At 39.3% G+C, this 14,360-nt stretch overlaps 2 protein-coding genes across 2 annotated transcripts in view; both read right to left on the bottom strand.

The window, feature by feature from the left end:
- LOC134794744 (uncharacterized) overlaps positions 1–14,360 on the bottom strand; it is a 339,323-nt gene that overhangs the window by 48,850 nt on the left and 276,113 nt on the right. The gene's annotated exons all lie outside the window — the stretch shown is intronic.
- Positions 6,252–10,844, bottom strand: LOC134795009 (uncharacterized). The gene is made up of 2 exons (XM_063766862.1): positions 10,644–10,844; positions 6,252–10,555 (listed from the first exon to the last, which is right to left on the bottom strand). Exons 1-2 carry the CDS (start codon positions 10,733–10,735, stop codon positions 9,136–9,138), a joined length of 1,512 nt encoding a protein of 503 aa, XP_063622932.1. The 5' UTR covers positions 10,736–10,844; the 3' UTR covers positions 6,252–9,135.

The following is a 14,360-nucleotide window of genomic DNA, read 5'->3' as shown; positions in this document are numbered from 1 at the left end:
CTGATATAGCCAGATGAGGACCACTGCAATTAACGCAGGAGATCGCAATTGGATTGCTACATTCTTTGTAGATGTTTTCACCTGAACAGATAGAACACCTTTGCTTGCCATTGCACACTCGACATAGATTACTGGTCTAAACTCTAAAGGGCACAGGTACGCACCGATTGCAGATGTCATGTCTCTGAAGAAGTATGAAAATATAAGAAAAATTCTGCACTTTGTTAACAGCCATGACATGAACGACGATCGCTATTTTAAGATACGGCCCGTAATGGAAAAGGTTTGCCAAAACTGCTTGCAGATCGAGGAAGAAGGCCGGTTTAGCATCGATGAAATGATGATCCCATATAAAGGAACTAGAGCCGGAAGTCGACGGCAGTATATGCCCAATATGCCGAAAATTTATTTCTGTCACCTTTATTTATTGTAGTTATATCTGAACCTGTGTCCACTTCAAAATCAAATGGAATCCCTTAAATTTTTAGTTTTAAAAACATAGGTGGTATTTTTTTAAATAACTTACATCCCGAAGTAAGTTACATATACAAAGTGTCTGATACATATCATGTAGTTCATTGGTTTCACAAACATCTTCTTTTTCTTCGGAGCAAACCACAGTTGGGCTTGGTTTCTTTAGGGGGCATAGCCTAAAAATGTGTCCCTTCTTGCCACATTCCGAACAGTACTTAAAACGCAAGGTGCACTGATCCTTCCAATGTCCTATCTTGCCGCAGCACAGGCACTTTGACTGTTGTTGTTGACGCTTTTTTTGAGGCTGTAGACTCACTTTCCCACGATCTGTTGAGAGCTTGAACACATCAACTGGCTTGGCCGATACTTTAAAAGCCATCTCTCCTGTCTCCGCAACTGCTGATAACTTTGCAAGGGTCGCATCGGCCATCTTCAAAACTTCATATCTGATTGTCTCGTAGTGGACGCCATTCAACAGTCTTTCTTTTAAATGTTCATCTACATCCTTGAAATCGCAGTCTTTAGCCAGTTTGCGAACAACTAACAGGTATTCTTTTATCGTTTCTCCTTCTTCTTGCTTCCTGTCCATGAATCTCGCTCTGTGCGCTGCAAGGTTTATTTTGCGGTGGTAAAATTCTTGCAGTTTTTTACATAGCTCCTCATACCGTCAACTGCTGAAACTTTACCAACACGTTCCAACAATGCCTGTTTAGATAAAATTTAAATTTCTACTAAACCGTTATCTCATTTTCACTTCTAATAATAGGAGAAACGACTCGATTTATCTGGCAACCCATTTTTGTTTTTTTGTGGCAACACTACTAGTTTTGGAAGCAGTCGCTGTCAAAGTTTGCAAAGTAACCACGGGTTTTTGCGGTGTCTTCAAAACTTTTGATATTACTGTGGAAATACCTATGTTAGCTACTTGCAGTGTGTTCATATGGTGAGTAATAATGTTAATTTAGTTGATTTATATACTTTTCCTGATAAATATACTCATTTAGAGCTAGCAAGACGATAGGCAAAATATTGTAAAATATTTTTTAGGACAACATGCTCCAAGTTTGCCTGGGCTAGGGTTGTCACTTATACTTGTTAAAACCTGGTGATCCGTTTAAGGGTAGTATCGTGATCTGAAAAAAAGCAAGAATTTTTTATTTTAATCAGAACACGATACTGAATAATTCCTTGAACGGATCTCTAAAGTTTTTGTTACAACCTGTATATAATACACAATTATACGCTATTGTATAAACACCCCCTTATTCCATAAACGTCACTTAAACCTAAAGTAGTTAAAATATGTTTTGTTCCTATCTGTCACTTTGAGATTTTTGGTTGTTAGAAAGTGACAAAACATATTTTAACTTATGTAGGTTTGAGTGACGTTTATGAATAAGGGGGATAATAAATAAATACTTAAATACATAGAAATCGTCCACGACTGGGGAAAAAATAATTAGTGATTATACCTTGTTATTGAGATTTTTATTTGCTTCTGCCTACAGACACATTATAAATATGGGGAAGAAAAGCAGAAGAAAGGCTGGGGCTCGGCGATATGCCGATTACTCTGAAGAAACACTAAAGCTGGCCGTAGATTTAGTTAAGACCAAATCGCTTTCCTCCTATGAAGCTGAAAAACAATTCGGTATTCCTCAACGAAAAATATTAAAACACTGCAAAAATAAACAGAGGTAGACTTTCGGTCGACCTAACGAGTTGTCAGTAGAAGACGAAAGTCACATTGCAGACGTATTAGAGGTTTCCTGAAAATTCGGATGTCCTCTGTCAATGTTAGATTTACGCATGGTGGTGCATAATTATATACAAAAAAAGTGGCAGAACAAACCTTTTTAATGGGAAAATGCCCGGAGAGCGTTGGGCTCGCAATTTTTTGGAGCGGCATAACTTTTCTATGCGAGCGCGAGCTAAAAATGTTGTGGAATTGTCCACATATTTTGTCATCGATTAAGGACATTCCTAGTAAATCATTCTTAATTTTGATGAAACCAATTTAAGTGATGATCCAGGTTCGTCAAAAACTGCTTTTAAATGTGGGACCAAACATCCTGAACGCGTTTTAAACTCTATCAAAACCTCTATTTCGATCATGTTTACCGTTACAGCCGACGGAGTATGCTTACCGCCTTATGTAGTATATAAAGCTGAACATTTATGGTTCCCAGTGGTGCAAAAATTTACCACTGAATGCAAGGTATAATCGAACAAAGTCGGGTTAGTTCGATATGAATTGCTTCGATGACTGGTTTAAGACTATTGTCTTACCATGGGCAAAATCGCTTGAAGGGCCAAAAGTTATAATCGGTGATAATTTGTCCTCCCACCTGAGTGTTGAAGTCATGCAATTGACAACATTTCAAATTTTGTAAAGTGGCTAAATCAAAAACCATTTCGGTAAACATGCTTCCTGTATGTAACAAGGCAGTTATTATATTTTTTCATCCGTTAATTCCTGAGAAAAACGCGAAAAACTGTAAACCGGAAATGTGACGTAGATAGTCCGTACATAGACAATCAACCAGAGACGATATTTAATCTATAAAATTTTTATTGTATCCGGTTGTCCCGTACTGTCAAAAATGTTCAAATGACATTGTCAGTTCTCACTTTTCTGTGTTAACGGTTCTCACTTATAGACAATCAACCAGAGACAATATTTAATCTATAAAAAATTTATTGTATCCGGTTGTCCCGTACTGTCAAAAATGTTCAAATGACATTGTCAGTTCTCACTTTTCTGTGTTAACGGTTCTTCGCAGTCTTCTTATTTCACGATATTTTTCCTGCTCAGCTTGATAAACTTGACGACTTGGCTTTTACAACGGACTTTGATGCTTCTTTCCATGATAATATCGCATTAAATACGGACATCGCTGCTTCTTTTTACTTGTGTTTGAACTCGTGAAGACTCATAAAAATGAAGACCTCAGATGGGTTTGTGCAGGCATGTAGCACCAACTTGCCATGGGTTGATACTGCCATGATGTTAGAGTTCACACAAACGAACGATAAATATAATTTGGCTGGGATACGAGGTGCAAAAGCCGCCTTGTCATCTCGAACTTCATACGTATCAAGTGCAGTTGGATATGTAGAAGTCCGACGACAGGGCGATACATGTTACGTGCAATGCCGCATCACTCCAGAACAACGAGTCAAAAACAAAATGTACCGGGTTACAGCAGAAATTCAAGAAAAAGAGGACTCTGTTATAGATGTCTCTTGTCATGATTGTTGGAAATATAATTAGTCTATGTCTATGGGGCTGTCCTTAAATTACGTCATGGATTTTTGACCCCGCCCCCCCTAAAATCACCCAAAAATCATGCTTCGAATGACCCCGTTTCCTCCTACGTCATGCTACCATCATCCGATGTCCAGACCCCCCCAATTTGAAATGACGTAATTTATGAATAGCCCCTATGCCGTACATTAGCTTTAAGCTGTAAATTATTTGATCTGTGCTCTTCCTCTTTACTCTCTGGCTCCCCAGCCGCCGTAAGGCCCGTAAAGGCGCCTGTACATATTGGGCCAACGCAGGCCAGTCCGAGGGACGCAGCCATGCGGTAGAATGAAATATCAATATCACTTGCTCCCTCTAACGCATAAATGCGTCTCCCAGACTGGCCCAATATGTACAGGAATAATTAAATTAAGCCATAATATATTAAGAACATCAAGAAACAAGTTCTGAACAGGTACATGAAGCTCTTTGATTACAATATTAGGAAAATTATGTAAACCTGGCTTGTGATACTCGCATAAGTAATTTTGTTTTTCTTTCCTAATAGTTTTTTAATCTTCATAGGACATTTTTTTGATATAGCCAGATGAGGACCACTGCAATTAACGCAGATCTCAATTTGATTGCTGCCGCCCGTTTACAGCGTCCTGACCTGCCGGAGCAACGCAGCCAGCCGCCGGGGTTACAGCGTCCTGACCTGCCGGAGCAACGCAGCCGGCCGCCGGGTACAGCGTCCTGACCTGCCGGAGCAACGCAGCCAGCCGCCCGGTTACAGCGTCCTGACCTGCTGGAGCAATGCAGCCGGCCGCCGGGTACAGCGTCCTGACCTGCCGGAGCAACGCAGCCAACCGCCCGGTTAAAGCGTCCTGACCTGCCGGAGCAACGCAGCCGGCCGCCCGGTTACAGCGTCCTGACCTGCCGGAGCAACGCAGCCGGCCGCCCGGTTACAGCGTCCTGACCTGCCGGAGCAACGCAGCCGGCCGCCGGGTACAGCGTCCTGACCTGCCGGAGCAACGCAGCCGGCCGCCGGGTACAGCGTCCTGGCCTGCCGGAGCAACGCAGCCGGCCGCCGGGTACAGCGTCCTGACCTGCCGGAGCAACGCAGCCTACGGGTATCGCAGCTCCGGCTGTAGAAGGCGCTGCTGCTGCCGGAGCAACCACGGCAGCCACTTCAGCAGCCGGAGCTCCTGGCTGCCCAGCAGCGGTGGCGGGCCGCAGTGGAGACTGCAGAACGACGCCGCTTCAAATAGGGCTATATTACACTTATTTAGTATGTATAAGGCTCGCTAACAATGAATTTTAATTAATTAAGACGATTTTTAAATTTGTGGTATATTATTTTCAATTTGATTTACTAAACACATTTATCAGGTACTATCTGTTTTCTCTTGGCTTGATCTAAGTATTTATTCTCATTAAAATACACATAAACAAACGCAAATATTATCTGATTCTAATATTATCATTTACAAAAAGGTTGTTTTAATATTTGAGGAAAGCCCTCGAAACATCACATAAATGAGTCGGAAGTATTACGTACATGTCAATCAATGATCCCGATCCAAAAGTACAAAAACAGAGAAAAAGACAAATAACTGATGACCTTCGCAACAGAGAAAATTTCTTACATAATCTAACGTTAAAAAAGGGGGCGTGTCCATTATCAGGCCCTTCTACTTTTACCACGTGTAAAAATTGTCTAGCAACTTTTAAACGAAAATATTTTTATAAACATTATAAAAGTTGCGGCTCAGGACTCCTTAACATGGAAAACTTACCGGATTCCTACAAAAAACGAGTGCTAGCAAACCATAGCATCAGTATAATTCCCCATTTGTCAGCAGCATCTCAGGAAGTTAAAAACCATATTTTGCCACGGTTGCGGAATGACGAGATTTCCACATTAGTTAAAACGGAACCATTAATTTTGGCATATGGCTCACGATTAATGAAAAAGAAGAAGGAGACAGTAGAAAAGCGATATGTTCTAAGCTACGCGACTTAGGAAACTTAGTATAACATTTGAAAATTGAAAATCCTTCTATACGAGAGCTTAGCGACCTATTTATACCACAACATTACACGACGTTTATACATTGTGTTAAAAATATGTGCGGCTTCAACGAGGAGACTGGGTTCGTTGAAACCATAAGCAAACCGTCTAGACTGAGACCCAGTGTAGTAGGCTGCATTGAAATTTTATACACTGAAATGATAATGGGTAACGGAAGTAAAACTTATAAAGAATATCTAAAAAAACAATTAGACGAATTCAAATTGATTATAGAAATAAACTGGGAATGGGAAATTTCATCGAGAAAAAATCCGGAAACGAAACTTGATGACTAAAGAAACAGTAATGCCCCTTGACGAAGACATACGTATCATAACTGAAAAAATACACGAATGAGAAAAAAAATATTCAAAACAGCTAAAAGAAGATGTCACTGTTTTGAACTACGAAAATGTGTGTGAGGTAACAATTAGGAGAAAAACTGCCGTTTTATCCCGCCAGGTATCGCACAATCGACACTGCTTAACCTCAACTTGTCATCTGTCAAATCCTATACATTTTTTGTTAATTACATCGTGAGATTACAATTATTGGGTAATATCTTATTAAAATGGCCCTGTGTAGTGCTTTAGACTGCAAAAATAAAGGCGTTCACGCTTTCCCTAAAGACCCAAAGCGTAGAAAGGCTTGGGAGAAAGCGTTAAGAATCAAAAACTTTAAAGCAAAAGACTCATCGCGATTATGTTCCATGCATTTTACATCAGATGACTATTACGGACAAAGTATATACACAAGTAAGTTACTTAATTTATTTTCGATTTTCGTGATCTATAGCCAAGCAACGAAACTTTAAAGCAATGGTAACTTTCTTTCAGATTACGAGCCGAAAGCGAGATTCTTGAAGAAAACTGCTGTACCTTCAGTATTTTCATTCAACATTTCAAGATTAGATACAGCAAGTGCAACAGCGACTTGAGATGAGGTCTCAGAAAAAGTTACGGTTTGAAGAGACTGTGACCCCATCAACAAGCCACCAACCATCAATTAATGAAGAAAGAATGGTGCCCCACTCCATGGACGTAGAAGAAACTGTAACTCCAACATCAATAAATCAAGAAAGTACAGTGCCAATCTTCATGGACGTTGCTAGTGAAATAGAAATCAGTGCGAATATAAATGATTTTACAGTACCTATTTTAAATAATCCTAAATTCTCATCTAAAGAGACGCAAATTGACATGGAACATGTATTTGGAACAATACATAGATTCAAAAATGATGATAAAGCAATTCAATTTTATACAGGCTTCGAGTCTTACCGGAAGTTCTTTTTTGTTTACTCAACTTTGAGTCCTATGGCCCATAAAATACAGTATTATGGTAGTTCTGTTATTTTGCTCAGTACTGAAGATCAGTTCTTTTTAACAATAATGAAATTAAGACAAAATAAATGTATTTTTGAACTAAGCAGATTTTTTAATGTAAGTACTACAACAGTGTCAAATATATTTATTACCTGGATAAATTTCATGTATCAACTATGGATAAAACTCGACACATGGCCAAGCAAAGACTTGGTACATTATTATATGCCGGAACATTTTAAAAATTATAATGCGAATATAAGGGTGATTTTAGATGGGACCGAATTTCATGTACAGAAACCTAAAAACCCAACGTCTCAACAAGCGTCATGGAGTAGCTACAAGCATGCAAATACTCTTAAAGTTCTTGTTGGAGGAACACCGGGGGGATTGTTATCATACTGCTCTCCTGCATATGCTGGGTCGGTCAGTGACAGGCAAACAGTGGAGAGAAGTAATTTAATTAGTAAATGTGAAAGTGGTGACTGCATTTTAGCAGATCGGGGATTTAATATTCAGGACATGTTTGCACACAAAAATGTTGCTGTAAATATACCTACTATTTTAAAGGGCAAAACACAGTTACCAGGTTTAACAGTGTTAAAAGATAGGAATCTAGCTAGTAAAAGAGTGCACATTGAACGCTTAATTGGCCTCACTAAAACATATAAGATTTTAAAAAGTGATCTGGATCACAGTTACATTCCAATTGCAGGTAAAATATTTTTTATATGTACTATGTGTTGTAATTTTAGAGAAAGCATAATGAAATAAGCATAATCGAATAGAACACAACGAGTGGTTATTAATGGAACTCAATCTGCCGGCTCCCCAGTAGCACTTGGAGTGCCTCAAGGCTCAATACTTGGCCCGTTTCTGTTCTTGGTTTACATTAATGATCTACCGAAACTTGTACAAGATAAACATGATATAGTCTTGTTTGCTGATGACACATCTCTGTTGTTCAAGGTAGACAGAAAAGCAATTAACTACGACAGTATTAACAATGCACTATCCACCGTAGTTAACTGGTTTACGACAAATAACCTTTACATCTCTATGTGACAGTAATGTATAGTTATTAATTAGGTTGTGACGACATGTATGTAATCATACAAAATAAGCACAAAATGTGAAGTCTCACCAGCCTAAACGTGTTTAGCTTTTATTATAAATAGAGCCCGCCAGCTTGAACATGTCATGCTCGCTGAAAAGTCTTTGCTTATGGTGGCGACGTTGATCGGGTCGCCACTTTCCCAAAGAAAGGTTGAGGGAGGCGATGGCTGAGATACGCGTCATACTCGTGAACGGGTGCTGTTTGTGAAGACTGGTCTGTTTTAGCTTACTGTGGTTCCATATTTATGTAGTAACACATTATGAATATATTGAGATTAATTTGGCGTGGAGAGACATTTCATTCGGTGCTAGTTATACATAATTTTATCTTTAGTTTTTATCTAGAATATAGGACACTTGGAGACCTTTTACATCTCTAAGGGTTTTTTTTTTTAATACAATTCTGTAAGTTTGATTTCATTCTAAAAGAGAATAATCTCTTTTTAAATTTGTAATTTATGGTAAAGGACACAGTTCAGGGAAGAAAGTATATCAAACGGTAAGCAAAGCACCTACTTAAATTTTTGCAGTTTAATTTCACTCTTTTATTTTTTTGGCGCGTTCTTTGTTGATAGCTGTGATTTGTCTCTTAAAGTAGTTTGATATGTTTTCTCACAGAACAGTGAAAGTATCTTAATATAGTCTTTAAGTATCATTGTACTGTTTTGAAAAAATAAGTCCCGCCGAGTTTCTTGGCCGGTTCTTCTCGGGTCAGAGGTGTAGGGTGGAATCGGTGGTAGATTTAGGTTCATTTTCTTTTTTTTCTGTTTAGTACGACGTGTAAAAGTGCCCTTGTGGCCTACTTACTGAATAAATTTTATTTTATTTTTATTTTTATTTTATAAATAATTGTGTTAAGTTTAGTTGACACGGAAAATAAATAAAACAAAAATATTATTTTATGGTTTTATTAAATCATAATTTCTGTAATAATATTTATTTATTATTTCTGGTTTTAAATGATTTTCAAAAAAAATTACTAGTTTTGTAACCATTTCATTAATGAAGCAATCATCTCGCTGCAAAAAGATGACTTGAATTTCTTTAAAAGTATATATTATTAAATTACAATACTTTCTTTTGGAGCAATATAGCTGTCCCTGTATCTGATAAAAATATGGATGGTTTCTTTTCAAATGCAGTTTGCCTACAATACTTTCAAGGTATGGAACTGTGACAGCAGTTATAGGCATATATCTTGCAGCATAGGGACATTTAACTTCAATGACTGTCTCATCGCCTAAGAGACCATCTGGTGAAGCTGCCAGGAACGGAAACTCCTCAGATATGTGCAGTCCACTTTTCTCTACTTTTAATCCAAAGTATTCTTCATATTTAGCTATAGCGGTGCTTTCATGGATTTTACCATGAGTGATAGCTCTAGTGTGAATAGCCCTTGGATTCATTATTCTCTGAATCAAATGATCCTTGCCTGTTGTAGCATGGCAAGCTACATGAAAGTTGCTGGCAGTTACCCTGCAACAACGAAGGTTGTGCCATTCTTTTGACTTATCCTGCACCTTAGTAGCTTTTTCTGTATTCACTATTTGCTCCGGCGTCACATTTTTTAAAAGTAACCGTTCTAGCAACAATTCTTTTTCATTACGGTTGGTGTAGTTGCTATGATCCCACTCGATAGCATAAGGATTCGCTGGTTTAATTGTTTGGAGTATGGGCATTGTTGACTTCCCAAAGTTGATGGCCAAATTGTGGACATAATCTTGATAATTCTCCATCATATCCTCTCTCTTGAGTGGGTTAAAATTTACAGCTTGTTTTCTTGGCCTGCTCATTGGTAAATTTTGTGCCTGAATAGGCGACCTATAAAATACCTTATGAGGTCTTTTGAACGTCATCAGCTTTTGTGTTGTCACTTGATGTACCATAATGGTCTTAGTTCGGCACGTATCTTCCACTGCACATAATAAAACAGACACATGCTTGCAATGAGCTTCAATACCACTGCCAGCAGCACACTCGCAGTTGGCCTGTTCGATATTACCTTCTTTAGACACTTTTACATTCACTATGTAAGTAACTTTCTTCATTTGGGCTTTACACTGCCCTTGAAAGTAAGTACTCGCCCCGACCGAAGCATATCTAGCGGTTAGCAGGCAACGAGACTCGTACATATCTTTGCCTTTATTCTGGGCATTAAATTTTTCAAAATATGCCTGAATTTCGTGCCTATCTAAAGGTGGAATGGGCGAATCGGCATTAATATCCTTAAAGCACGACACAGGCGGGCACTCGTACCTAGGATCTTCACTAGGACCAGGGTCTGCACCAAAATTAAAGTTTCGGTCATACGCTTCCAATCTAGAACAAAAGGCGTAGCATTAATAAAGCAAATAACCATATAAAAGCTAATTTATTATTCATAACCTCAAATATTGTTTTTGCGTACCTTTCGATCAAATCAGCTTTTTTACCAGTTACAGATGCATTTCTCTGTCGCAATTCATTTTTTAACTGCACCACAGTCATAAATGAATACATTTTTGCTATAAATATCGAGAATTTCCGAAATTACTTCTGACAGCCAGAGCTAACAAACGCAATAGAGCAGGGTCGCTTGTGTCGCCATCTACGTAAATTTTTTAGTTCCGCTCCTAATTGCCCATATAGGATATAGGATAAAAAAAGGGCTGGAGATAGTGCTGAACTTTATTTTTATTTAAACAGGAAGGAAGAAGAAACACCCGCCAAAGTTATTGAGCTATTATCACAAGAAGAAAAAGAAGCAATTGAACAGTAGAGAGGGCGGTGTCTTATATGGGATGCAACTTGTGTGAGTACATTTGCTGCATCCCATGTAGGACACACCGCTAAGTCGGCAGGCTTGGCGGCAGAGACTGCCGTCAAAGAGAAGCGACAAAAATACTCTGCTTTGGGAGCCACCTACGACTTCGTGCCCGTCGCTGTCGAGACAGCCGGGCCCTGGGGACGGGAGGCACGTGAGCTCTTCAGAGAGCTTGGCGAGCGCCTCAGGGAGAAGGGGAATAACCCCCGCTCTGAGTCATGCCTTGTCCAACAGGTCTCCATCGCCATACAGCGGGGTAACGCTGCTAGAGTGATGGGGACCTTTGGACCCGGCATGGCTCAGAACGGGTTTTAGTTTATTAAGTTTTGACCATATTGTTAAATGTCTCCTTTATTTCATAACAATTGAAATAATATACCATAAATATCAATATTGAACAGTTAGACGTCTTTATGATCCCTGGAAAACGGACTCGCTCAGTTCCCGTACTGCTAACAAAACAGATGCGGAGAAATATAGACCTTATTGTTGTTAGTCGGAAATTGGTTGGAGTTGGCGAGAAGAATCCTTTACTTTTGGTAGACCACTTACCTCTCGCCCATTTGATGGTGGAAAATGCCTCAACAGAATAAAAAATATGTACAAGTTAAGCAATCCTAAAATGATTACATATACCGGCTTAAGGCACCACATAGCCACGATGTTTCAATTGCATGCAAAGAAAAATGATCAATACACAGAACATTTGGCGGGTTTTTAGGGTCATGATCTAGCAGTTCACTCAAGTAACTACAGATTACCTTTACAAGTGATCCAGAAGGGAGTCATTAGCTCCTCTGTAATGGAATTTGAAAAAAAAACCGGGCAAGTGCGAGTCGGACTCGCGCACGAAGGGTTCCGTACCATAATAAAAAAAAAAACGGAAAAAAAATGCAAAAAAAAAAAAACGGTCACCCATCCAAGTACTGACCACGCCCGACGTTGCTTAACTTTGGTCAAAAATCACGTTTGTTGTATGGGAGCCCCATTTAAATCTTTATTTTATTCTGTTTTTAGTATTTGTTGTTATAGCGGCAACAGAAATACATCATCTGTGAAAATTTCAACTGTCTAGCTATCACGGTTCGTGAGATACAGCCTGGTGACAGACAGACGGACGGACGGACGGACGGACGGACGGACGGACAGCGAAGTCTTAGTAATACGGTCCCGTTTTACCTTTTGGGTACGGAACCCTAAAAAAGAAAAAATGTGAAACTTAAACTTCGAAATCTCAATATCAATACAATCAGCGTGAGCTAAACTCCTACCACAGGAAATGTCGGACAACAAGACCCCCACAGCAGGGACCAGCAGGGGCACCAGCAAAGACCTGCCGCACTACTGGCGAAAACCCAGAGAGGCTCGCAAAGGGTAACTGCAACAAAAGGCGACGCCACAAACACAGGCAAACCGAAGATGAAGGAAGATGAAGAGAAGTCGAAGCCGGAGGATGGTAGTGTGGCCCCCTCACCTGCACAAAGCACCCCTGCAGAAGCGCAGGAAGCAAGCAGGGAAGAACAATTTACGGCTGAGGAGGAACATGAAATGTCATTCATTGACTTCGAAAACGAAGAACATCAACATTTGGTCGAAGGCATCGAAAAAGAGACAGGGGTGGAACCGAGCCCCACCGAGGACCGTATTACAAAACAAGCGACCCACAAAATAGGACAAGCCGAAATTAAATACGACGGTCGGACTCTGGAGATACACACTTAGAAACTACACAAAACGACCATTTTATTAAGATTGTCATCATTCACGCCACTTACCAAGACTTCTTTACCTGGCGACATCAATCTGCCTTTAAGCTCGATTGAAGATTTAAACAAGATACAAATATGGCTCGACAATGAAGAAAACACTCAACTTCACTTCGGAAACCTCATCGGGCTCGAGCTACCTTTGAAATGGCATACCCGACTGTGTCCAGCTCCAACAATCACTACAGAAGTAACACACCATAGCCAGCAAAACAGTATCGAACAGATTTTGCTGCCGGCCCCTAATTTTAAAGTGTTCCTGGAACACATTGACCCGAAGGACAGGCTAGGGAATAAAAGCCCTATTTATTTAAACCATGTATTTACGAATGACATAAAAGGTGTGACGGGAATTCAGAGAGTAAATGCAAATAAAGTTGCAGTACCTATCTTTTAAACATTACAACACGGCAAATAACTTTGCGTTTTTAGAACTAAATAAAATCAAGGCATACATAAGCGCAACACAAATTGAGAAGACTGGCATTATAAGATTTGGTTCCACCTAACATTTGAAACAAGTATCTATACCTACGGTAAACTGAGCTCTATTTACGAAATTATAGCTGTACGACGCTTCACAAAGAAAGTAGGACAAGATCGCGTTCCACTGCAAACAGTCAGCATAACATTCTTATCCAACATATTACCAGAAATAGTGCAATTTGATCTATTTTCCTATAGATAGAGTACTCGAATTTATTCCGCCACTTCAACAATGTTTCAAGTTTAACCACTCTGCTCGAGTGCAGGGCTGCCAGATCGTATAATCAAGTTATTTTCATAATTTCGTATCCATGTCGTATGTCAATCGGATCCAGAGGGCGAGTTAAAAGCGCAGCGACTGCAAATCTCTGTTGGTCTTTTAATAACTACAACAACGAGTATGGCTTTCGAGATGAATAAAATAAAAATATCAATCATAGCACTTTTTTGTGTCATTATATTGATCATCTTATCATTATTTTTGATTTTGTTTACTTTACAAAATAAAAAGCATATAACATATTTGTATGGAGTATGGTAGACTAAAGCACGCAACAAGTGGCGATCAAGTATCAGGAGGGCCGACCCCAAATAGGGTATGCGCCAGGAGAATGATGATATGGTATACCTACCTAAACTTTTTGGGTAGTCCCCACCATGGGCTTCACTATGGAAATATAATTTTTTCGCGGCCAACGATGAATCATGCGGCAATCGATAAAGAAAAAGAATACAAACCGAAATAGTTATTTACGTTTTACAGTACATATGGCCCTTTAAACTTTAGACATACGCACGAAAAATGCTATTTTACGCACTAGTGCGGGAAAATAGGACCATAGTTATGTACTGTAGAAGTATTTTATACGGGGTGGATTTTTTTAACGCCAGCTGGAAGTGCAATACTATAGAATAGATAGAGGAGATGACGAATTTTACTCAATATAAACTTTAAGTAACCGTTAACTATTACTAAAGTATTAATTATTTTTGCAGCGGGAGAAGATTAGAACAGGCAACCATAGCTACTTTTCTATCAGTTCCTCCATTATTGAAGCAAATGCACACT

This window comes from Cydia splendana, chromosome 11, assembly GCF_910591565.1.
Source record: "Cydia splendana chromosome 11, ilCydSple1.2, whole genome shotgun sequence".
In the NCBI taxonomy this organism is placed as follows: Eukaryota; Metazoa; Arthropoda; class Insecta; order Lepidoptera; family Tortricidae; genus Cydia; species Cydia splendana.
Note: the sequence above shows the minus strand (reverse complement) of the source record. Positions and strands in the feature narration are given on the sequence as shown.

What these genes read in the sequence shown, in the direction of transcription:
- LOC134795009 (XM_063766862.1), bottom strand. Translation starts at nt 10,735, where the DNA reads ATGTATTCATTTATGACTGTGGTGCAGTTAAAAAATGAATTGCGACAG. An exon ending in AAAGCTGATTTGATCGAAAG is followed by an intron (nt 10,556 to 10,643) that starts GTACGCAAAAAC and finishes CTTTTGTTCTAG; the next exon opens with ATTGGAAGCGTATGACCGAA.